The 26110-nt window shown below is 46.4% G+C and overlaps 1 protein-coding gene across 1 annotated transcript in view; it reads left to right on the top strand.

Annotated features, from left to right (window-relative positions):
- Positions 1 to 6711: 6711 nt before the first annotated feature.
- The window catches only part of LOC119934417 (zinc finger protein 853-like), a 28450-nt gene continuing 9051 nt past the window's right edge, over positions 6712 to 26110 (top strand). Inside the window, exons 1-2 of the mRNA XM_038753907.1 lie at positions 6712 to 6790; positions 21158 to 21275. Coding sequence (XP_038609835.1) covers positions 21197 to 21275 — 79 coding nt within the window. The 5' untranslated portion in view covers positions 6712 to 6790; positions 21158 to 21196. The remainder of the gene's footprint in view (positions 6791 to 21157; positions 21276 to 26110) is intronic.

The raw sequence follows: 26110 nt of genomic DNA, 5'->3' as shown, positions 1-26110 counted from the left end.
TATACATTCATTCATTCAATCGTATTTATTGAGCGCGTACTGTGTGCAGAGCACCGGACTAAGCGCTTGGGAAGCACAAGTCGGCAACATCTAGAGACGGTCCCTACCCAACGGCGGGCTCACAGGCTAGAAGGGGGAGACAGACGACTAAAACAAAACATATTAACAAAATAAAATAGAATAGTAGATATGTACAAGTAAAATAAAAAATACGGTAATATGTACAAACATATATACATTCATTCATTCAATCGTATTTATTGAGCGCTTACTGTGTGCAGAGCGCTGGACTAAGCGCTTGGGAAGCCCAAGTCGGCAACATAGAAAGACGGTCCCTACCCAACATTCATTCATTCATTCATTCATTCATTCATTCAATCGCATTTATTGAGCGCTTACTGTGTGCACGGCACTGGAGTAAGCGCTTGGGAAGTCCAAGTCGGCAACATAGAGAGACGGTCCCTACCCAACAGCAGGCTCACAGTCTAGAAGGGGGAGACGGACGACAAAACAAAACATATTAACAAAATAAAATAGTAAATATGTATAAGTAAAATAAATAAATACAGTAATATGTACAAACATATATACATACATTCATTCAATCGTATTTATTGAGCGCTTACTGTGTGCAGGGCACTGGAGTAAGCGCTTGGAAAGTCCAAGTCGGCAACATAGAGAGACGGTCCCTACCCAACAACGGGCTCACAGGCTAGAAGGGGGAGACGGACAACAAAACAAAACATATTAACAAAATAAAATAAATAGAATAGTAACTATGTACAAGTAAAATAGAGTAATAAATCTGTACAAACATATTTACAGGTGCTGTGGGGAGGAGAAGGAGGTAGGGCAGGGGAGATGGGGATGGGGAGGAGGGGGAATTCATTCAATCCCATTTATTGAGTGCTTCCTGTGTGCAGAGCACTGTACTAAGCGCTTGGGAAGTCCAAGTGGGCAACATCTAGAGACGGTCCCTACCCAACAGCGGGCTCACAGTCTAGAAGGGGGAGACAAACGACAAAACAAAACATATTAACAAAATAAAATAGAATAGTGAATATGGACAAGTATAACAGAGTAATAGATCTGTGCAAACATAGATCGATCCCCTCTTCTCCCTCGTTCATTCATTCATTCATTCGATCGTATTTATTGAGCGCTTACTGCGTGCATTCATTCATTCATTCATTCATTCAATCGTACTTATTGAGCGTTTACTGCGTGCATTCACTCATTCATTCAATCGTCTTTATTGAGCGCTTACTGTGTGCATTCATTCATTCAATCGTATTTACTGAGCGTTTACTGCGTGCATTCACTCATTCATTCAATCGTCTTTATTGAGCGCTTACTGTGTGCATTCATTCATTCAATCGTATTTACTGAGCGTTTACTGTGTGCATTCACTCATTCATTCAATCGTCTTTATTGAGCGCTTACTGTGTGCATTCATTCATTCAATCGTATTTACTGAGCGTTTACTGTGTGCATTCACTCATTCATTCATTCATTCGATCGTCTTTATTGAGTGCTTACTGTGTGCATTTATTCATTCAATCATATTTATTGAGCGCTTACTGTGTGCATTCACTCATTCATTCGATTGTCTTTATTGAGCGATTACTGTGTGCATTCATTCATTCAATCATATTTATTGAGCGCTTACTGTGTGCATTCATTCATTCAATTGCATTTATTGAGCGCTTACTGTGTGCATTCATTCATTCATTCAACCATCTTTATTGAGTGCTTAGTGTGCATTCACTCATTCATTCAACTGTCTTTATCGAGCACTTACTGCGTGCATTCACTCATTCATTCGATCGTCTTTATTGAGCACTTACTGTGTACATTCACTCATTCATTCGATCGTATTTATTGAGTGCTTACTGCGTGCATTCATTCATTCGATCGTCTTTATTGAGCGCTTACTGTGTGCATTCATTCATTTAATCGTATTTACTGAGCATTTACTGTGCGCATTCACTCATTCATTCATTCGATCATCTTTATTGAGTGCTTACTGTGTGCATTTATTCATTCAATCATATTTATTGAGCGCTTACTGTGTGCATTCACTCATTCATTCAATCGTCTATTGAGCGATTATTGTGTGCATTCATTCATTCAATCATATTTATTGAGCGCTTACTGTGTGCATTCATTCATTCAATTGCATTTATTGAGTGCTTACTGTGTGCATTCATTCATTCAACCGTCTTTATTGAGCGCTTACTGTGTGCATTCACTCATTCATTCAACTGTCTTTATTGAGCGCTTACTGCGTGCATTCACTCATTCATTCAATCGTCTTTATTGAGCGCTTACTGTGTACGCTCACTCATTCATTCGATCATATTTATTGAGTGCTTACTGCGTGCATTCATTCATTCGATCGTCTTTATTGAGCGCTTACTGTGTGCATTCACTCATTCATTTGATCGTCTTTATTAAGTGCTTACTGTGTGCATTCATTCAATCATATTTATTGAGCGCTTACTGTGTGCATGCACTTATTCATTCGATCGTCTTTATTGAGCGATTACTGTGTGCATTCATTCATTCAATCATATTTATTGAGCGCTTACTGTGTGCATTCATTCATTCAACCGTCTTTATTGAGCGCTTAGTGCGTGCATTCACTCATTCATTCAATCGTCTTTATTGAGCGCTTACTGTGTACATTCACTCATTCATTCGATCGTATTTGAGTGCTTACTGCGTGCATTCATTCATTCGATCGTCTTTATTGAGCGCTTACTGTGTGCATCCACTCATTCATTCAATCGTCTTTATTGAGCGCTTACTGTGTGTATTTATTCATTCATTCAAACGTCTTTATTGAGCACTTACTGTGTGCATTCATTCATTCAATCATCTTTATTGAGCACTTACTGTGTGCATTCATTCAATCGTATTTACTGAGCACTTACTGTGTGCATTCACTCATTCATTCAATGGTCTTTATTGAGTGCTTACTGCGTGCATTCATTCAATCCTATTTATTGAGCGCTTACTGCGTGCATTCCCTCATTCATTCAATCGTCTTTATTGAGCACTTACTGCGTGTATCCATTCAATAGCCTTTACTGAGCGCTTACTGCGTGCATTCATTCATTCAATGGTCTTTATTGAGTGCTTACTGCGTGCATTCATTCAGTCCTATTTATTGAGCGCTTACTGCGTGCATTCAATCCTATTTATTGAGCGCTTACTGCGTGCATTCACTCATTCATTCGATTGTCTTTATTGAGCGCTTACTGCGTGCATTCATCCAATCGCCTTTACTGAGCGCTTACTGCGTGCATTCCCTCAGTCATTCAATCATCTTTACTGAGCGCTTACTGCGTGCATTCATTCAATAGCCTTTACTGAGCGCTTACTGCGTGCATTCATTCATTCATTGGTCTTTATTGAGTGCTTACTGCGTGCATTCATTCAGTCCTATTTGTTGAGCGCTTACTGCGTGCATTCATCCAATCGCCTTTACCGAGCGCTTACTGCGTGCATTCCCTCATTCATTCAACCGTCCTTATTGAGCGCTTACTACGTGCATTCATTCAATCCTATTTATTGAGCGCTCACTGCGTGCATTCCCTCATTCATTAATCATCTTTATTGAGCGCTTGCTGCGTGCATTCATTCAATCCTATTTATTGAGCGCTTACTGCGTGCATTCATCCAATCGCCTTTACCGAGCGCTTACTGTGTGCATTCACTCATTCATTCAACCGTCCTTATTGAGCGCTTACTACGTGCATTCATTCAATCCTATTTATTGAGCGCTTACTGCGTGCATTCATCCAATCGCCTTTACTGAGCGCTCACTGCGTGCATTCCCTCATTCATTCAATCGTCTCTATTGAGCGCTTACTGCGTTCATCCATTCAATCCTATTTATTGAGCGCTTACTGCGTGCATTCCCTCATTCATTCAATCGCCTTTATTGAGTGCTTACTGCGTGCATTCACTCATTCATTCAATGGTCTTTATTGAGCGCTTACTGCGTGCATTCATTCAATCCTATTTATTGAGTGATTACTGCGTGCATTCATCCAATCGCCTTTACTGAGCGCTCACTGCGTGCATTCCCTCATTCATTCAATCGTCTTTACTGAGCGCTTACTGCGTGCAGTCATTCAATAGCCTTTACTGAGCGCTTACTGCGTGCATTCATTCATTCATTGGTCTTTATTGAGTGCTTACTGCGTGCATTCATTCAGTCCTATTTATTGAGCGCTTACTGCGTGCATTCATCCAATCGCCTTTACCGAGCGCTTACTGCGTGCATTCCCTCATTCATTCAACCGTCCTTATTGAGCGCTTACTACGTGCATTCATTCAATCCTATTTATTGAGCGCTCACTGCGTGCATTCCCTCATTCATTAATCGTCCTTATTGAGCGCTTGCTGCGTGCATTCATTCAATCCTATTTATTGAGCGCTCGCTGCGTGCATTCATCCAATCGCCTTTACCGAGCGCTTACTGCGTGCATTCACTCATTCATTCAACCGTCCTTATTGAGCGCTTACTACGTGCATTCATTCAATCCTATTTATTGAGCGCTTACTGCGTGCATTCATCCAATCGCCTTTACTGAGCGCTCACTGCGTGCATTCCCTCATTCATTCAATCGTCTCTATTGAGCGCTTACTGCGTTCATCCATTCAATCCTATTTATTGAGCGCTTACTGCGTGCATTCCCTCATTCATTCAATCGCCTTTATTGAGTGCTTACTGCGTGCATTCACTCATTCATTCAATGGTCTTTATTGAGCGCTTACTGCGTGCATTCATTCAATCCTATTTATTGAGTGATTACTGCGTGCATTCATCCAATCGCCTTTACTGAGCGCTCACTGCGTGCATTCCCTCATTCATTCAATCGTCTTTACTGAGCGCTTACTGCGTGCAGTCATTCAATAGCCTTTACTGAGCGCTTACTGCGTGCATTCATTCATTCATTGGTCTTTATTGAGTGCTTACTGCGTGCATTCATTCAGTCCTATTTATTGAGCGCTTACTGCGTGCATTCATCCAATCGCCTTTACTGAGCGCTCACTGCGTGCATTCACTCATTCATTCATTGGTCTTTATTGAGCGCTTACTGCGTGCATTCCCTCATTCATTCAATCGCCTTTATTGAGTGCTTACTGCGTGCATTCACTCATTCATTCAATGGTCTTTATTGAGCGCTTACTGCGTGCATTCATTCAATCCTATTTATTGAGTGATTACTGCGTGCATTCATCCAATCGCCTTTACTGAGCGCTCACTGCGTGCATTCCCTCATTCATTCAATCGTCTTTACTGAGCGCTTACTGCGTGCAGTCATTCAATAGCCTTTACTGAGCGCTTACTGCGTGCATTCATTCATTCATTGGTCTTTATTGAGTGCTTACTGCGTGCATTCATTCAGTCCTATTTGTTGAGCACTTACTGCGTGCATTCATCCAATCGCCTTTACCGAGCGCTTACTGCGTGCATTCCCTCATTCATTCAACCGTCCTTATTGAGCGCTCACTGCGTGCATTCCCTCATTCATTCAATCCTATTTATTGAGCGCTCACTGCGTGCATTCCCTCATTCATTCAATCGTCTTTATTGAGTGCTGACTGCGTGCATTCACTCATTCATTCATTGGTCTTTATTGAGCGCTTCCTGCGTGCACTCATTCAATCCTATTTATTGAGCGCTCACTGCGTGCATTCTTCCAATCGCCTTTACTGAGCGCTCACTGCGTGCATTCCCTCATTCATTCAATCGTCTTGATTGAGGGCTTACTGCGTGCATCCATTCAATCGCCTTTATTGAGCGCTTACTGCGTGCATTCATTCAATCCTATTTATTGAGCGCTTACTGCGTGCATTCACTCATTCATTCAATCGTCTTTATTGAGCGCTTACTGCGTGTATCCATTCAATCGCCTTTACTGAGCGCTCACTGCGTGCATTCACTCATTCATTCAACCGTCCTTATTGAGCGCTTACTGCGTGCATTCATTCAATCCTATTTATTGAGCGCTTACTGCGTGCATTCCCTCATTCATTCAATCGTCTTTATTGAGCGCTGACTGCGCGCATTCATTCAGTTCTATTTATTGAGCGCTTACTGCGTGCATTCCCTCATTCATTCAATCGTCTTTATTGAGCGCTTACTGCGTGCATCCATTCAATCGTCTTTATTGAGCGCTTACTGCGTGCATTCATTCAATCCTATTTATTGAGCGCTTACTGCGTGCATTCATCCAATCGCCTTTACTGAGTGCTCACTGCGTGCATTCACTCATTCATTCGTCTTTATTGAGCGCTTACTGCGTGCATCCATTCAATCCTATTTATTGAGCGCTTCCTGCGTGCATCCATTCAATCGTCTTTATTGAGCGCTTACAGCGTGCATCCATTCGATCGCCTTTACTGAGCCCCTACTGCGTGCATTCCCTCATTCATTCAGTGGTCTTCACCGAGTGCTCACTGGGTGCAGTCCTATTTCCTGAGCGCTTCCTGCGCGCCTTCCCTCATTCATTCGAGCGTCTTTATCTCCCAGGGTGCGGAGCCCGGGGGGAGGGAGCCAGCCGGTCCCTTCCCGGTCACCAGCAGGGAAGGAAGAGTTAATCCCGGCGCTGTCCCGGGGCCGGGGGCGGGGACAGGATGCCGAGGGGAACTTCCTGTTCCCTCTCCCCTCTCCCCTGCCTCCCTGCTAGCCCCTCTCCCCTGTCTGCTAGCCCCTCTCCCGTCGCCCTTCGGCCCGCAGAGGCCCAGGATCCCGGGACCCTCCCCCCCACCGGTGAGTCCGGCCGCTGCGGGAGGGAGGAGACTCTCACCCCAATCCCACCCATCATCATCACCCCAATCCCACCCATCATCACCCCAATCCCACCCATCATCATCACCCCTCCTTCCCTCCTCTCCCCGGAGGAGGGGTTTACCACCCCCTCTCCATCCCCCCCATCGTACCTCCTTCCCTTCCCCACAGCACCTGGATATATGTTTGTACAGATTTATTACTCTATTTTACTTGTACATATCTAGTCTATTTTATTTTGTTAGTATGTTTGGTTTTGTTCTCCGTCCCCCCTTTTAGACTGTGAGCCCACTGTCCCCCTCTCCATCCCCCCCATCGTACCTCCTTCCCTTCCATACAGCACCTGTATATATGTTTATACATATTTATTACTCTATTTATTTTACTTGTACATATCCTATTTATTTTATTTTGTTCGTATGTTTGGTTTTGTTCTCCATCCCCCCCTTTTAGACTGTGAGCCCACTGTCCCCCTCTCCATCCCCCCCGCCTTACCTCCTTCCCTTCCCCACAGCACCTGGATATATGTTTGTACAGATTTATTACTCTGTATTTTACTTGTACATATCTATTCTATTTATTTTATTTTGTTAGTATGTTTGGTTTTGTTCTCCGTCCCCCCCTTTTAGACTGTGAGCCCACTGTCGCCCTCTCCATCCCCCCCATCTTACCTCCTTCCCTTCCCCCCAGCACCTGGATATATGCTTGTACATATTTATTACTTTATTTATTTATTTTACTTGTACATATCTATTCTATTTATTTTATTTTGTTAGCATGTTAGGTTTTGTTCTCCGTCCCCCCCTTTTAGACTGTGAGCCCACTGTTGGGTAGGGACCGTCTCTAGATGTTGCCAACTTGTACTTCCCAAGCGCGTAGTCCAGTGCTCAGCACACAGTAAGCGCTCAATAAATACGATTGATGATGATGATTTATTTTATTTTGTTAGTATGTTTGGTTTTGTTCTCCATCTCCCCGCCCCCCCCTTTTTAGACTGTGAGCCCACTGTTGGGTAGGGACTGTCTCTAGATGTTGCCAACTTGTACTTCCCAAGCGCGTAGTACAGTGCTCTGCACACAGTAAGCGCTCAGTAAATACGATTGATTGATTGGTTAAGCGCTTACTATGTTCTAAGCGCAGGGGGGATACAAGTTGATAAAGTGGTCCCACGTGGGGCTCACAGTCTTAATCCCATTTTACAGATGAGGGAACTGAGGCACAGAGAAGTTAAGTGGCTTGCCCAAGGCCCCACAGCTGACAAGTGGCGGAGCCGGGATTCGAACCTCTGACTCCAAAGCCCGGGCTCTTTCCACTGAGCCACACTGCTTCTTCAGGCCTTCCCACCCTAAACCCTCTCCTTCCCCTTCTAGACTGTGAGCCCACTGTTGGGTAGGGACTGTCTCTATATGTTGCCAATTTGTACTTCCCAAGCGTTTAGTACAGTGCTCTGCACACAGTAAGTGCTCAATAAATACGATTGATTGATTGATTGATTGATTGATTCCCCATCCTGCCCGTCTTACCTCCTTCCCCTCCCCGCAGCACCTGTAATAATGATGGCATTTAGTAAGCGCTTACTATGTGCCAAGCACCGTTCTAAGCACTGGGGAGGTTCCAAGGTGATCAGGTTGGCCCAGTCACCATCCCCATTTAACAGTTGAGGGAACCGAGGCCCAGAGAGTAATAATAGTAATGCTGGTATTTGTTAAGCGCTTACTATGTGCCAAGCACTGTTCTAAGCACTGGGGAGGTTACAGGGTGATCAGGTTGTCCCCCGGGGGGCTCACAGTCTTAATCCCCATTTTACAGATGGGGGAACTGACACACGGAGAATAATAATAATGATGGTATTTATTAAGCACTTACTATGTGCCAAGCGCTGTTCTAAGCGCTGGGGAGGTTACAAGGTGATCAGGTTGTCCCACGGTGGGGGGCTCACAGTCAATCCCCATTTTACAGATGGAACTGAGGCACAGAGAATAATAATAATAATAATAATGGTGGTATTTCTTAAGTGCTTACTATGTGCCAAGCACTGTTCTAAGTGCTGGGGAGGTTACAAGGTGATCAGGTTGTCCCACGGGGGCTCCTAGTCAATCCCCATTTTACAGATGGGGGAACTGAGGCACAGAGAAGATAAGTGACTTGCCCAAAATCACACAGCTGACAATTGGCAGAGCCGGGATTTGAACCCATGATCTCTGACTCCAAAGCCCGTGCTCTTTCCACTAAGTCACACTGCTTCCCCTGTATATACCTGTATATACGTAATAATAATGATGGCATTTGTTAAGTGCTTACTATGTGCAAAGCACTGTTCTAAGCGCTGGAGGGGGATACAAGGTGATCAGGTTGTCCCATGTGTGTTCTTGGGAACTGAGACTCAGAGAAGTTAAGTGACTTGCCTAAGGTCACACAGCAGACATGCGGCAGAGCCGGGATTAATAATAATAATGATAATGGTATTTATTAAGCGCTTACTATGTGCAAAGCGCTGTTCAAAGCGCCGGGGGCGGGGGGGGGGGGGATACAAGGTGATCAGGTTGTCCCATGTGTGTTCTTGGGAACTGAGGCTCAGAAAAGTTAAGTGACTTGCCTAAGGTCACACAGCAGACATGCGGCAGAGCCGGGATTAATAGTAATAATGATGATGGTATCTGTTAAGTGCTTACTATTTGCAAAGCGCTGTTGTAAGCGCTGGGGGGGATACAAGGTGATTAGGTGGTCCTATGTGGGGCTCACTGTCTTCACCTCCATTTTACAGATGAGGGAACTGAGGCTCAGAGAAATGACTTGCCCAAGGTCACACAGCAGACATTTAGCAGAGCCGGGATTAATAATGATAATGATGGTATTTGTTAAGCGCTTACTATGTGCAAAGCACTCTTCTAAGCACTGGGGAGGTTATAAGGTGATCAGGTTGTCCCACGGGGGGCTCACGGTCTTCATCCCCATTTTCCAGATGAGGTAACTGGGGCCCAGAGAAGTGAAGTGACTTGCCCAAAGTCACACAGCTGCCAGTTGGCGGAGCCGGGATTTGAACCCATGACCTCTGACTCCCAAGCCCGGGCTCTTTCCACCGAGCCACGCTGATTCTCCCTGGGCTCCCTCCCACCCTCCACAGCTCTCACCCTTCTTAATAATAGTAATCATCGTGGCATTTGTTAAGCCCTTATCATGTGCATTCATTCATTCAATTGCATTTATTGAGCACTTACTGTGTGCAGAGCACTGAACTAAGCGCTTGGAAAGTGCAAGTCGGCAACGTATAGAGATGGTCAAGCAATCAATCAATCAATTGTATTTATTGAGCGCTTACTGTGTGCAGAGCACTGGACTAAGCGCTTGGAAAGTGCAAGTCGGCAACGTATAGAGATGGTCAGTCAATCAATCAATCAATTGTATTTATTGAGCGCTTACTGTGTGCAGAACACTGGACTAAGCGCTTGGAAAGTACAAGTCGACAACATATAGAGATGGTCCCTACCCGACAACGGGCTCACAGTCTAGAAGCAAAGCGCTGTTCCATGCTGCTTCTTCTCCCAGTGGCCCTGGAGGGTCTCCCCATGGGGGAAATTTTCCCCTTGCCCCCCTTGGGCCCCCCATCTTGCCCCCCACGGTCTAGAGCATGGTGTTTCCCACCCGTGGTGTGCTGCTTGCTTCCAGATCAATCAATCAATCGTATTTATTGAGCGCTTACTGTGGTGTGCAGAGCACTGGACTAAGCGCTTGGGAAGTCCAAGTTGGCAACATATAGAGACAGTCCCTACCCAACAGTGGGCTCACGGTCTAAAAGGGGGAGACGGAGAACAAAACCAAACATACTAACAAAATAAAATAAATAGATATGTACAAGTAAAATAAATAAATAGAGTAATAAATATGTACAAACATATATACATATATACAGGTGCTGTGGGGAAGGGAAGGAGGTAAGATGGGGGGGTGGAGATGGGGACGAGGGGGAGAGGAAGGAAGGGGCTCAGTCTGGGAAGTGGCCTCGTTCCCTCTAAACTGTAAGTTTCTTGTCAGCAGGGAATGCATCTAATAATAATAATCAATCAATCAATCGTATTTATTGAGCGCTTACTGTGTGCAGAGCACTGTACTAAGCGCTTGGGAAGTCCAAGTTGGCAACATATAGAGACAGTCCCTACCCAACAGTGGGCTCACAGTCTAAAAGGGGGAGACAGAGAACAAAACCAAACATACTAACAAAATAAAATAAATAGAATAGATATGTACAAGTAAAATAAATAGAGTAATAAATATGTACAAACATATATCCATATATACAGGTGCTGTGGGGAAGGGAAGGAGGTAAGATGGGGGGGGATGCAGAGGGGGAGGAGGGGGAGAGGAAGGAAGGGGCTCAGTCTGGGAAGGCCTCCTGGAGGAGGTGAGCTCTCAGCAGGGCCTTGAAGGGAGGAAGAGAGCTAGCTTGGCGGATGGGCAGAGGGATTGGGGGCATGCCAGGCCCGGGGGAGGACGTGGGCCGGGGGTCGATGGCGGGACAGGCGAGAACGAGGCCTAACGGTGAGGAGATTAGCGGCTGCAGAGGAGCGGAGGGTGCGGGCTGGGCTGGAGAAGGACAGAAGGGAGGGGAGAAGTAGGAGGGGGCGAGGGGATGGACAGCCTGGAAGCCCAGGGTGAGGAGTTTCTGCCTGATGCGCAGATTGATTGGTAGCCACTGGAGATTTTTGAGGAGGGGAGTAACATGCCCAGAGCGTTTCTGGACAAAGACAGTCCGGGCAGCAGCGTGAAGTATGGATTGAAGTGGGGAGAGAGACGAGGATGGGAGATCAGAGAGAAGGCTGATCCCTTGTGTCGTGTCTCTCTTCCTCATTCTCCCTCCCAACCCCTTTGCCCCTGGTTCCTTTCTCTCCCTGGCTCCCTTCATGCGGCCTCCCCCGACCTCTTCTAGTCATTTATTCAATCATAATTATCAAGCGCTGGCTGTGGGTACAGCACTGTACTACTACTGCTACTACTAATAACACTACTACTAATAATAATGGTATTTGTTAAGCACTTACTATGTTCTAAGCGCTGGGGGAGATACAGCGTGATCAGGTTGTCCCACGTGGGGCTCCCAGTCTTCATCCCCATTTTACAGATGAGGTAACTGAGGCCCAGAGAAGTGAATCAATCAATCAGTTGTATTTATTGAGCACTTACTGTGTGCAGAGCACTGTACTAAGCGCTTGGGAAGTACAAGTTGGCAACATGCCCAAAGTCACACAGCTGACAAGTGGTGGAACTGGGATTAGAACCCATGGCCCCTGACTGGGCTCTTTCCACTATCAATCAATCAATCAATCGTATTTATTGAGCGCTTACTGTGTGCAGAGCACTGTACTAAGCGCTTGGGAAGTACAAGTTGGCAACATACAGAGACAGTCCTTACCCAACAGTGGGCTCACAGTCTAAAAGACTATGCCACGCTGCTTCTCCAAGCTAAGCCCTATTAAGCGCTTAGCTAAGCACTTAGCGCTGTACCAAGTCCCTCTTACCACTGTACACTGTACTACTACTACTACTACTACTACTACTCCTACTACTACTACTACTAAAGCAGCGTGGCTCAGTGGAAAGAGCACGGGCTTTGGAGTCAGAGGTCATGGGTTCGAATCCCTGCTCCGCCACATGTCTGCTGTGTAACCTTGGGCAAGTCACTTAACTTCTCTGAGCCTCAGTTACCTCATCTGTAAAATGGGGATTAAGACTGTGAGCCCCACGTGGGACAACCTGATCACTTTGTATCCCCCAAGTGCTTAGAACAGTGCTTTGCACATAGTAAGCGCTTAACAAATGCCAACATTATTATTATTAGTAGTAGTAGTAATAATAATAATAATGGTATTTGTTAAGCACTTACTATGTGCCAAGCACCGTTCTAAGCGCTGGGGGAGATACAATGTAATCAGGTTGTCCCACACGTGGGGGGCTCACAGTCTTCATCCCCATTTTCCAGATGAGGTAACTGAGGCCCAGAGAAGTGAAGTGACTTGCCCAAAGTCACACAGCTGACAAGTGGCGGAGCCGGGATTTGAACCCACGGCCTCTGACTGGGCTCTTTCTACTATGCCACGCTGCTTCTCCAAGCTAAGCACTACTAAGCGCTGTACCAAGTCCCCCTTACCTCTCATCTCTTCTAAGGAGCCTTTCCACCCCGGCTGCCCGCTCCCTTACCAGACCCCCTTACGCTGCCTCAGTTTCTCCCAGTGCTCAGTCAGGCCCTGCTTTTTCCACAGAATCGGTGGAATCATATCACAGGCGTTGCACCTTCCCAGTCGAGTTCTCGAGGCCCTGCTGCCTTGCCAGCATCTCTTGCCTTTTAGACTGTGAGCCCACTGTTGGGTAGGGACTGTCTCTATATGTTGCCAATTTGTACTTCCCAAGCGCTTAGTCCAGTGCTCTGCACACAGTAAGCGCTCAATAAATACGATTGATGATGATGATCTCTGATCCGGACACACCTGCTTTTCTTTTTTTGGTGTTCTCTCTCGCTTCCGCTCCTTCCTGTTTCTAGGGAACCCCCTCTAATACCCTTCGGGTACCCACTCTCTTCTCCACTCACCAGTTCTTGTTTTTGAGGTCGTTGCTGTTTGGATCGGGGGAAGCTGGAACCGAGGCCACAATTATTAATAATAAAAACATCTGGAGTGAAAACGTGTGACATTGGAAATGTCAGAAGCACGAGGCAATAACATTCTTTCCATTTATTGAGATGCAGGGTGATATAAGGTTTTGGGGAGATATTGCATTCTCTGGGAGTTGCTGAATACATTAACCTGAGCAGGGTATCTTAAATGAATCAGTACTTCAGCCGTTTTAAAATATCAATTTTGGATATTTTCAGCTTGCAATAAAGGCTGAACAATTTGCAGTTTTCAAGAAGTGTCTGGGCAGCCAACAGGTCAGTCCCTTCTAGACCGTGAGCCCGTTGTTGGGTAGGGACCGTCTCTATATGTTGCCAACCTGTACTTCCCAAGCGCTTAGTACAGTGCTCTGCTCACAGTAAGCGCTCAATAAATACGAATGAATGAATCAAGAGACCGTGTCGACTAGCAGGCAGGTCTGAGAGGCGCTGGAGGAAGTAGAGACGTGCATTAGGGGGAGACCCGAGGAGAACATTTGCCCTCCACGCGTATTTTGCGAGCCCCTCTTCCGTGCGCCAGCCAGAAGCCGCACTTTGGGGGTTTACCTGGAATGGTATGGAGAAAGCACTATCTCTCCCCTCCGGGCACTTACATTCCATGTTGCAAAGGTCAGATTATTCACCAGCCACCCGTGGTATCCAGTTTCCCTCTGGATTCCCTCCAGTCTAGCTTCTGTTCCCACTGAAACTGCCTTCATTATCAACTCTGTTTGACTTCCTTCTGGCCAGTACAAAGGCCCCTTTCCTTTACTCTTCTCCCTTGACCTCTCCGCCGTGCGCGAGACCGCCAACCTCCTGTTTTTCAATATTTTCTTCTGTGGTTCGGTCCTTCCTGCCTCACTGTTTGTCCCGTGGATAGGCAGCGCCGTTCTGGGACACGGGAGATCCGGTTCTAGGCCCAGGTGAGCCGGAAGGTGGGTGAAAAACACACGTGCACTTTGCAGTGCCTGCTCCCCTGCCCGCCTCCTCACTCGTGGCACTCCGTGCCCCAGAGGGAACAAAATAATAGTAATGGTATTAAGCGCTTACTATGTGCCAGTCACTGTACCAAGCGCTGGGATAGATACGAGCAAATGGGGTCGGACGCCGTGCCTGTCCCATGTAGGGCTCGCAGTCCCGATCCCCATTTAAGCACTTAGTATGTTCCAGTCACTGTACCAAGCGCTGGGGTAGATATGAGCAAATGGGGTCGGACGCCGTGCCTGTCCCATGTAGGGCTCGCGGCCCCAATCCCCATTTTCCAGATCAATCAATCGTATTTATTGAGCGCTTACTGTGTGCAGAGCACCGGACTAAGCGCTTGGGAAGTCCAAGTTGGCAACATATAGAGACGGTCCCTACCCAACAGCGGGCTCACAGTCTAGAAGGGGGAAACAGAGAACAAAACCGAACGTACCAACAAAATAAAATAAATAAAATAGATATGTACAAGTAAAATAAATAAATAGAGTAATCATCATCATCAATCGTATTTATTGAGCGCTTACTATGTGCAGAGCACTATACTAAGCGCTTGGGAAGTACAAATTGGCAACATATAGAGACAGTCCCTACCCAACAGCGGGCTCACAGTCTAGAAGGGGGAAACAGAGAACAAAACCGAACATACCAACAAAATAAAATGAATAAAATAGATATGTACAAGTAAAATAAATAAATAGAGTAATCATCATCATCAATAGTATTTATTGAGCGCTTACTATGTGCAGAGCACTGTACTAAGCGCTTGGGAAGTACAAATTGGCAACATATAGAGACAGTCCCTACCCAACAGCGGGCTCACAGTCTAGAAGGGGGAAACAGAGAACAAAACCGAACATACCAACAAAATAAAATGAATAAAATAGATATGTACAAGTAAAATAAATAGAGTAATAAATATGTACAAACATATATACATATACACGAGAAGCAGCGTGGCTCAGGGGAAAGAGCCCGGGCCTTGGTGTCAGAGGTCTTGGGTTCAAATCCCAGCTCTGCCAATTGTCAGCTGTGTGACTTTGGGCAAGTCACTTAGCTTCTCTGGGCCTCAGTTACCTCATCTGTAAAATGGGATTGACTGTAAGCCCCCCGTGGGACAATCTGATCACCCGGATGAAGTAACTGAGGCCCAGAGAAGCAAAGTGACTTGCCCGGAGTCATACACTTACTGCGTGCCGGTCACTGTACTAAGCGCCGGGGAAGATACGAGCAAATGGGGTTGGAAGCCATGCCTGTCCCATGTAGGGCTCGCGGTCCCCAATTTCCATTTTACAGATCAATCAATCAATCAATCGTATTTATTGAGCGCTTACTATGTGCAGAGCACTGTACTAAGCGCTTGGGAAGTACAAATTGGCAACACATAGAGACAGTCCCTACCCAACAGTGGGCTCACAGTCTAAAAGGGGGAGACAGAGAACAGAACCAAACATACCAACAAAATAAAATAAATAGGATAGAAATGTACAAGTAAAATAAATAAATAAATAAATAAATAAATAGAGTAATAAATATGTACAACCATATATACATATATACAGGTGCTGTGGGGAAGGGAAGGAGGTAAGATGGGGGGATGGAGAGGGGGGCGAGGGACTGAGGCCCAGAGAAGCAAAGTGACTTGCCCAGAGTCATACAGCAAACCGGCAGGGACGAGAAACTGCATTCCTTCGTATTTATTGAATGCACATGGCACCGCGCAGTCCAGTAGCACTATAAGCCGTTCCTCTACCCAGGTTCTCAATCCTGAAGTCTCAGGACTGAAGCTCATTCGACGTTCCTGATGGGAGACTGTGAGCCCACTGTTGGGTAGGGACCGTCTCTATATGTTGCCAATTTGTACTTCCCAAGCGCTTAGTACAGTGCTCTGCACACAGTAAGCGCTCAATAAATACGATTGGTGATGATGATGATGAGACTCCGACGCTTTCGCCTTCTGGTTCCCTTCCCACATCTCTTCCACTGATCCTTGAGCCTGTCCAGCTAGGTGCTTAGTACAGTGCCCTGCCCGCAGTAAGTATCTAGTATGCAGCGTGGGCCTGAGAGTCAGAAGGCCATGGGTTCTCATCCCGGCTCCACCACTTAATAATAATAATAATAATAATGGTATTTGTTAAGCGCTTACTGTGTGCAAAGCACTGTTCTAAGCGCTGGGGAGGTGATCAGGTTGTCCCACAGAGGGCTCACAGTCTTAGTCCCCAATTTAGATGCGAGAACTGAGGCACAGAGAAGTGAAGTGACTTGTCGAAAGTCACACAGCTGACAATTGGTGGAGCCGGGATTTGAACCCATGACCTCTGACTCCAAAGCCCGGGCTCTTTCCACTGAGCCACGCTGCTTCTCTGAGCCACTTGTCTGCTTTGTGACTTTGGGCAAGTCACTTTACCTCTCTGTGCCTCAATTACCTCATCTGTAAGATGGGGATTAAGACTGTGAGCCCCACATGGGCCAGGGACCGTGTCCAACACAATTTGCTTGTATCCACCCCAGTGCTTAGTAAAGTGCCAGGCACATAGTAAGTACTTGAGAAATATCACAATTGTTATTATTATTTTTGAATACCGTTGATTGATTTTCTTTGTTAGTATGTTTGGTTTTGTTCTCTGTCTCCCCCTTTTAGACTGTGAGCCCACTGTTGGGTAGGGACTGTCTCTAGATGTTGCCAATTTGTACTTCCCAAGCGCTTAGTACAGTGCTCTGCACATAGTAAGCGCTCAATAAATACGATTGATGATGATGATGATGATGATTTTCCTTTCAGTCCTCCTCCTTCCTCTTTGTGTCCCTGAGTTTCATTGGCAAGCTCCCCTTGGTCCTCATTCTTTTTTTCTAAACCCCATTCCCATGAAAGGATCAGCAGTGTAGTTGGAGTTGGCATTGAGGCAGATATACCTCAATGAGAAGCAGCGTGGCTCAGTGGAAAGAGCCCGGGCTTTGGAGTCAGAGGTCATGGGTTCAAATCCCGGCTCCACCACGTGTCTGCTGTGTGACCTTGGGCAAGTCACTTCACTTCTCGGGGCCTCAGTGACCTCATCTGGAAAATGGAGATGAAGACTGTGAGCCCCACGCGGGACAACCCGATCACCTTGTATATCCCACCCAGCACTTCGAACTGTGCTTGGCACATAGTCACACAGCTGACAATTGGCAGAGCCGGGATTTGAACCCAAGACCTCTGACTCCAGGGCCCAGGCTCTTTCCACTGAGCCACGCTGCTTCTCGTGTCTATGTATATATGTTTGTACATATTTATTACTCTATTCATTTTACTTGTACATATCTATTTTATTTATTTCCTTAACAAATGCCATCATTATTATATACCGTCCCTTTAGACTGTAAACTCGTTGTGGGCAGGGAATGGGTCTACCACCTCTGTTACACTGTACTCTCCCAGGCGCTCAGTACAGTGCTCTGTACACAGGAAGCACTCAATAAATGTCATTGATTTATAATTCCCTGGCCCCACCTTCGCAATTCAAGATCCCAGCTCTCACTGCCTGCTCTCCATTGGATATCCTATTGTGTCCCCTAGACTGTAAGCTCAGTGGGAGTAGGGAACGTATCGATCAACTCAGTTGTACTGTACTCTCCCAAGCGCTTAGTACAGTGGCCTGCACACAGTAAGCACTCAATAAATACCATTGATTGATTGGAACAACTCAGCAGGCTTACCGCCTGCTTCCCTCCTCTCGCTCTACATCCTTCCCCCAAAGCTCCCTTCAGCGAAAGTAAGAATATCACTTTCCCACCTGTCCCCCAGGCCTACAGTCTTGGGCTTTCACACCTCCCAGTCTCTTCTGCATCTGATCAATTGGAAACCTGAACGCTTCTTCCTGTGCCACATAATGATGGCATTTATTAAGCGCTTACTATGTGCAAAGCGCTGTTCCAAGTGCTGGGGGGATACGAGGTGATGAGGTTGTCCCACGTGGGGCTCACAGTCTTCATCCCCATTTTACAGATGAGGGAACTGAGGCCCAGAGAAGTGAAGTGACTTGCCCAAAGTCACACAGCTGACAAGTGGCGGAGCCGGGATTTGAACCCATGACCTCTGACTCCAAAGCCCATGCTCTTTCCCACTGAGTCTGTGCACCAGAGCCTTTCATCTGTTAACTTCATTTTGGTCAGTACAACCTCTCCTCTGCTTCCAGGCTCTCTCCTTTTCAACTGCTTCTTCATCCTGATCTAGAGGAGTCCACCAAACATGCTAATTTGACTGTCACAGCCCTCTTCCGTACCCCTCTTTTGGCAACGCCGATACATATCAAAGCCCATGTACCACAACTGTTCGGTTTTACCCAACTGTACTCTGCTCTGAATGTACCTCGACTCTTCCACTCATCAAGTGCTTGCGGTTATGCGTCCACAGTCCTTCCGTTCTCTCCTGGATCGGCCTTCTCTGTCTTTCCTCATCCCCCTAGTCCCTGAGAATCCACCACTTGTCAGCTGTGTGAACTTGGGCAAGTCACTTAACTTCTCTGGGCCTCAGTTACCTCATCTGTAAAATGGGGATTAAGACTGAGCCCCCCGTGGGACAACCGGATCACCTGGTAACCTCCCCAGCGCTTAGAACGGTACTTTGCACATAGGAAGCGCTTAATAAATCATCATCCATCATCATCATCATCAATCGTATTTATTGAGCACTTACTATGTGCAGAGCACTGTACTAAGCGCTTGGGAAGTACAAATTGGCAACATATAGAGACAGTCCCTACCCAACAGTGGGCTCACAGTCTAAAAGGGGGAGACAGAGAACAAAACCAAACATACTAACAAAATAATAAATGCCATTAGAAGAACCCATCTTAAAATCCTTATTTTTTTATGGTGTTTAAGTACTTACTATTTGCTAGGTGCTGGGGTAGATATAAGCTAATCAGGTTGGACACTGACCCTGTCCCACCTGGGGCTCGCAGTCTTAATCCCCATTTTACAGATGAGGTAACCCTATTCTCCAGGAAGCCTTTCCTAACTAACCCGGATCAATGTAACTATGCCGCAACGTTGGATTAGCCTCTCTTCTGGGTCCTGAGATTTGTCCCAAATACATTTAAGCTATTTATGCAGTCTGTGCCTCCGCTCTAATCGATTTATTCGATCAGTCCCTTCCAAGTAGAATGCTCTTTGGGAGCCAGACGGCTCTCCAAACATATGTAAAGCCCATGATGCCTGGTATGATGTCATGCCCTTGTGAAGGCGACTGCAGGATTTGAGCCTGGTCTGGAAGCTGAGAGCCAGAAAGGAGCTGTAGATATTGGGAAGAGGTTGGAAAGAGGAGAAACAAGGGGAGGCCCCCTAGGTGCTTGTCGGGGTTTTGAGGGAGAGGAAGGGGTGAATGGATTTGGGAAAGAGCAAGACATCGTTTGGGGGGCGGGGGGGGAATCCCTGGTGTTCCTCCCCCCCTATAGTGGAAGAGGCACCGGATGAAAAGTTGGGAGACTCTGAATCTAATCCCAGCTCTGCCACTGCCCTGCCCTCGGACAAGTCACTTCATCTCTGCAGGCCCCAGTTTCCTCTCCCCTGAAGTGGGAATAAAATCCCCACTCTCCCTATGTCTTGGCCTGTGAGCCCCGGGTGGATCGGGGACGATGCCCTATCTGACTGTCATGCCTAACCCAGGGCCTCGCTCAACCTTTGACACGTAGTAAGCACAAAGTAAATACCATCAAAAAAATTATCCCCAGGTTGCTGAGGTCAGAGAGACCTTGGAACAGACCGGGCTTCTGGAAATCCCTGTTCTGTGCACCCCTCAGTGCCAGGACAGTTGTCTGAATTTGGAAGTGGCTCCGGTTGGGCCCTATCCATCTTGTCCGGGCCACACTTCCCCCCCAAAACTACGTCCTAGACCTGTTTTCTGTCTGCTCCTGCCAAGGTTATAACTATTGAAAATAAAGTTGCCTTGGGTAGAGAGAGGCTGTAGCCCAACAGTAACCCCCGCAGCGGAGTTCCCATCACATCAGTTCCCCAGAGGGGCAGGGGAAGCTGGCACTCTCTGCCCGTCTATCTACCCTGCTCTTCCTTCTTCAGCCTCCTCTTGTGGGAGGCTTTCCACTGTCTTCATTCCTATGGCCATCCTGACAGAGATTGACTTCTGCCCCTCCTTTGGTGGGAGCGAACACGGTTGCAAAATGTTATATTTCCTTTCCTGGAATTTCTTGACAACTGATAATGGTGAAGGTTGGGCTACACTAGAACCGTGCACAGCTGAAAATCTGGGTCCCAGCCTGGCGCCCAGCCTCTCTTCTTAGATTCTGAGGCAGGTATGTGTAACATGGCATGGCCGGCGAGTGCAGCAGGATTTCCACACACGCACAGTCCGTTGGGCATGGGTGGCAGTGCCCCAGTCACATGCGTGCCAGGGGCCTTGTCCCTTCCTGCCCCAGGAGATCCAAAGTGTGTCGAGGGGACGGGGAACAGGGGCCGATCATAAATCTTACCTTCTCTGCAATGTGCGAGGCTCTCAGCTGCACCATCCTCTCCTTTCCTTTCCTTTGATCCTTTCGTAGGAGTGGAGGGCAGACTTTTCCCACTGGTAAAAAATCTCCCCGTCTTTCTCAGAAACTGGGAGGGAGGGTGCGGAGAGGAGGCTTGTTTGTTTGTTTGTTTTAATTGGGGGGCGATTCTGAAAGATGTTAGAGAGCCTGAGACTTCCCCGAAAGTTGGTGTTGAAGGATATTTCCTTCCTCCCTTCCTTCCCCCAGGTAAAGCAGTTTCCCCGGGCCCCCGACCCACCCTCCAGGATGGAGCGAGGAGACGACGCCTGCGTGCTGGACCTGCGGTGCCCCAAGGCCAGGGATATCCCCCGAGGAACTCACACAGGTGAGGGCACAAGATAGCGAGCCCCCTCGCTTCCCAGCTCGGAAAACCCCCACTCGGGAGCTGAGCGGGTGGCTGTTTCCACCCACTAGCAGTGGGGTGGCGAACGACTTGGAATGGGCATTGGTGGGCCGGTAGCCCAGCCTGGCTTGGGCCAAGCCACGAATGAAGACCGTTGGGAGAGGAGGGACTTGGTGGGGATTTCCCAGTGAACCCCAAGGAGGGGACAGGGTCGCTTGTACAGCTATTTTTCCTAAAACACGGCGATTGCGTTCTGGCAAAGCTGCCCATTGAGGAGAATTGGTGTTGTATATATGTTTGTACATATTTGTTACTCTATTTATTTATTTATTTTACTTGTACATATCCCTTTTATACTGTGAGCCCACTGTTGGGTAGGGACTGTCTCTATGTGTTGCCAATTTGTATTTCCCAAGCGCTTAGTACAGTGCTCTGCACATAGTAAGCGCTCAATAAATACGATTGATGATGATGATGATGATATCTATTCTATTTATTTTATTTTGTTAGTATGTTTGGTTTTGTTCCCTGTCTCCCCCTTTTAGACTGTGAGCCCACTGTTGGGTAGGGACTGTCTCTATATGTTGCCAACTTGTACTTCCCAAGCGCTTAGTACAGTGCTCTGCACACAGTAAGCGCTCAATAAATACAATTGATGATGATGATGATGATGTTGTGATCCGCCAGGTGTCCGGTGCCGCCCAACGGCACATACGTGGGCGGACTCTCGTAGTTTCTTCCGACCCTCCGATGTCCTGTATTCAGATAGATTTGTGTTGTCCGGCATGGGGTCCTCAATTCCCAAACAGTGTTCTAGCCAAAACAGAGAATGAAAACACACGTTCTGTCAGAATTATGTGTTCTTCATCTTCCGGGCGGCCCCAGAATTTACTCTGTGGCCGGTCAGTCCAGCCCCTCTATTTTCAGGGATGGGAAAACAGGGTGAGAGCTGGGAAGCGGAACCCCGAGAGGCAGTGGCAGGGGCTAGACTGTAAGTACCTGGAGGGTTAGGGATCAGGTCCGCCAACTGTATTGTTCTGTACTCTCCCAAGGACTTAGTGTAGTGCTCTGCACACCGTAAGTCCTCAATTAATCGGAGAAAGAGTCAGAGACCATCCCAAAAGCTTGCAGCTAGATGCAGCACAACCTATTAGGGAAACTCATATTCCACAGCCAGTGTCTTCACCCAGACCTACCTTATTTATTTAAACGGTCTTTGTTATACGCTTACTATGTGCCTCCCAGACTGAGCCCCTTCCTTCCTCTCCCCCTTGTCCCCCTCTCCATCCCCCCCATCTTACCTCCTTCCCTTCCCCATAGCACCTGTATATATCTATATATGTTCGTACATATTTATTACTCTATTTTACTTGTACATATCTATTCTATTTATTTTATTTTGTTAGTATGTTTGGTTTTGTTGTCTGTCTCCCCCTTCTAGACTGTGAGCCCACTGTTGGGTAGGGACTGTCTCTATATGTTGCCAAGTTGTACTTCCCAAGCGCTTAGTACAGTGCTGTGCACACAGTAAGCGCTCAATAAATACGATTGATTGATTGATGTGCCAAGCACTGCACTGAGTGCTGGGGTAGATACAGAATAATCAAGATGGACACTATCACTGCCCACACGAGGCTCCCAGTCTAAGAACATTTCTGGACATCCTCTGCCTTCTCCATTCTTTCTCCCTCCAGACTTTCCCAATCCTCCACATTAGTACAGTGCTCTGCACACAGTAAGCGCTCAATAAATACGATTGATGATGATCTCCCACCCCCTAGAGCCCTTAAGAACCCCCCCCAACCCCTTGTTGGGAAAACTATGTTCATTTAACGCCAGCCATTCCCAGATTTTTCACCCGCTTCCATAATGCAGAGAGAGAGAATGCATTTGAGTTTAATAAGAAGTCCACCAACTATTATTAGATTCTGTTTGAAAGTGGAGCTGGCAAAGGGCCAAACACAGATTGGGGAGCCCAGAAAACTGGGTTCGAGCCCTAGCTTTGACCCTGACTACCCTGGGGGCCGAAGACCTCAGTTTTTCCATTTGTAAAATGGGGAGAACAATACCGGCCCTTCTTCATTCATTCTATCGTATTTACTGACATTATTATTTTTATTTCTCAAATTAGCCTGTTCTTATTACAGTATTACCCTATAGGCAGTTAGCCACCTACCGTATAATTATAATTTAAACGTAAGTGCATTTAATTAGTATTTATAATTATAAAAATTTGCTGGGTAGGTGACCAGTATTTAGAAAGAGAGCTCTCTGAATTGAGTGTATAAAAGAATTCCCGGTTCTTTAAAGTATTTAGGCCATGTTTATGGAACCCCCAAGTACCTTTACTTTATTTTCTTAAGTCTCAATCTCTGAATATTTTTCTTAGCTTATCACCCTGACTCTCATTTTTTTCATACAGAATTCATTTTGGTTCTTCCATCGCTTGCCTGTCTTCGGCAGTAGGAGGGTGGGTCTCCCCCTTCTAATTCATCCACAGCAGAGCCTTTCCACCTGCTTTTCTCGTGGTTCCTGATTGTTTTGAAAGCTCACATGTGATGGCATTAATTTCAGTTTCTGTAAACAAGTGTCTCCTCATAATGGTCCCCCTCCAACCTGCTGCATTTTTTTCCCACAAAGTCCGGCTTTCAGGATATTAGGCTATAAATATTCATATTCAGGATATTGGGCTATGTACCATATTCAGGATAATAGGCTATAAATTTCTGGGCTTCTCTTTTGTTTTATAATAAAAGAAACATTATACCATATTCATTCGGGCAGACCACTTAATGCAGGTCTCCGGTTCAATACTGGTGATTGTCTGATTTCCGCCAGACCGAATTCCCAAGTGCAGTCCACAGCTTGGATGCTGTTTCTGTTCCTCGAGATTGTAGGCCATTAGCTAGCAGCCCTTGCCTCCATGTGAAGCTGTCCTCAAGGAATATCAGCCTCCACTTCTGATTCCCCAGTAATTCTCCATTTTCCCCATTCCAAAATCCTTTTTGAGCTGCCGACACAGTTTTCAGGGCCCTGTTAACCACCCCTGCAGCCTGTTGCACCCATTTCAAAAGCTGCATATTTAGAGAAGCAGTATGGCCTAGTGGAAAGAGTGGCCTGGGAGTCGTAAGGGCCTGGGTTCGAATTCTGGCAGCGGTCTGCTGCGTTACCTTGGGCCAGTGACTTAACTTCTCGGTCCTTCAGTTCCCGTATCTGCAGAATGGGGATTCAATACCTGTTCTCCCTCCTACTCGAGTCCCATGTCGGGACTGATTATCTCATATCTACCCTAGCGCTTAGTACAATGTTTTACACATAGTAAGGGCTTAACAAATACCACAATTATTATTGTCATTGTTGTTATTATTAGGTATCAAGTTTTTTAGAAGGTAGAATTGGAGTTCCTCTCCCTAAGCCTCTGTATCCTCAACTTCCTTCCCTCCTTCACTTTCTTCCCATTCTCCTGTCCCTTCTTTTTTTATGGGTACGTTATCCTTCCACCCTCTTCTCCCCATTCCTTCTCCTCCTTCCAGCCTATTAGATTCAGTTAGGAGAGCTCAAACTAGGAAACTGAGTGATTCTAGAGGCAGGCTTCAAATCAGATTATGTCTGAACTCTCTGCCCCCCAAATCAGTGAGTATCCCCAGTTGTGCTGAAACTGTTTAATGCAGGTGGGGTGCATTATGTAATATCACTAATTAATTTGCTCGAGCACGTGTTATAAACAAGATCCTGATCTGATTGTATCCATTATTCCTGAATACATTAACGTATTCCGTTACACTCATAATTTTGAGAGCCTGGGTCGTTTTGAATTTCAGGACGAAATTTGGGCCTCTTTGAACTCAATTTAGCTCAACTGTTACAATGTGGTACAAATATCAGATCCGGGATGACAACCAGGACCCTTCAAATTCATCCCTTTCATGATTTGCAGAATTGAATACATTTCAATTTCAGGTTCAGCATATGCAGATTCAAATGAAAACGGAGTAAAGTAGGTTTTCTTCCTCTGCCTGGTTGGCTCTAGCTGTGCAGGATCGGTGTTTCACCGTGATTACAAAGACACCGTGAATGTCACCCGTTATTGTGGTTTGCTGGAACAGTCAGTAGAGTTGACTCTAAAGCCTTCCAATTACCCTGTAGATTTTGGAGGCCAGAGTGCCGGCTCTCCACAGTATCAGCCAGTCCTTAGTATTTATTGAGGCCTTCTTCTGTGCAGAGCATTGCATCATCATCATCATCAATCGTATTTATTGAGCGCTTACTATGTGCAGAGTACTGTACTAAGCGCTTGGGAAGTACAAATTGGCAACACATAGAGACAGTCCCTACCCGACAGTGGGCTCACTGAGCACTTGGGAGAGTACAACAGTGGACACGATCCCTGCTCTCAAGGAGTTTACAATCTAGCGGGGGAGACAGACGCTAAAATAAATCGCGCTTAGCGGGAAGCCGTCGAGTCAAAAGGTATGTGCATAATAAGCACAAAGGGGATGGGTGCGGGTACCCAAGGGTAAATCCCAGGACTCTAGATGAAAAATGAAGTAATTTTTTTAAAGGATGCCAATGAACCGCACCACTGGTTCAATCTTCAGGGAATCCATCAATCAATCAATCGTATTTATTGAGCACTTACTGTGTGCAAAGCACTGTACTAAGCGCTTGGGAAGTACAAGTTGGCAACATATAGAGACAGTCCCTACCCAACAGTGGGCTCGCAGTCTAAAAGGGGGGAACCTGGCATTTACGTGCTTCTTCCTGGTGCCCAGCTCCAGGAGGCAACGTGGAAGTCCTCGGGAAGTGGCCCCGGGGGA

Source organism: Tachyglossus aculeatus, chromosome 11, assembly GCF_015852505.1.
Source record: "Tachyglossus aculeatus isolate mTacAcu1 chromosome 11, mTacAcu1.pri, whole genome shotgun sequence".
NCBI classification, from domain to species: Eukaryota; Metazoa; Chordata; class Mammalia; order Monotremata; family Tachyglossidae; genus Tachyglossus; species Tachyglossus aculeatus.
This window is presented reverse-complemented; position numbering and strand designations above follow the sequence as displayed.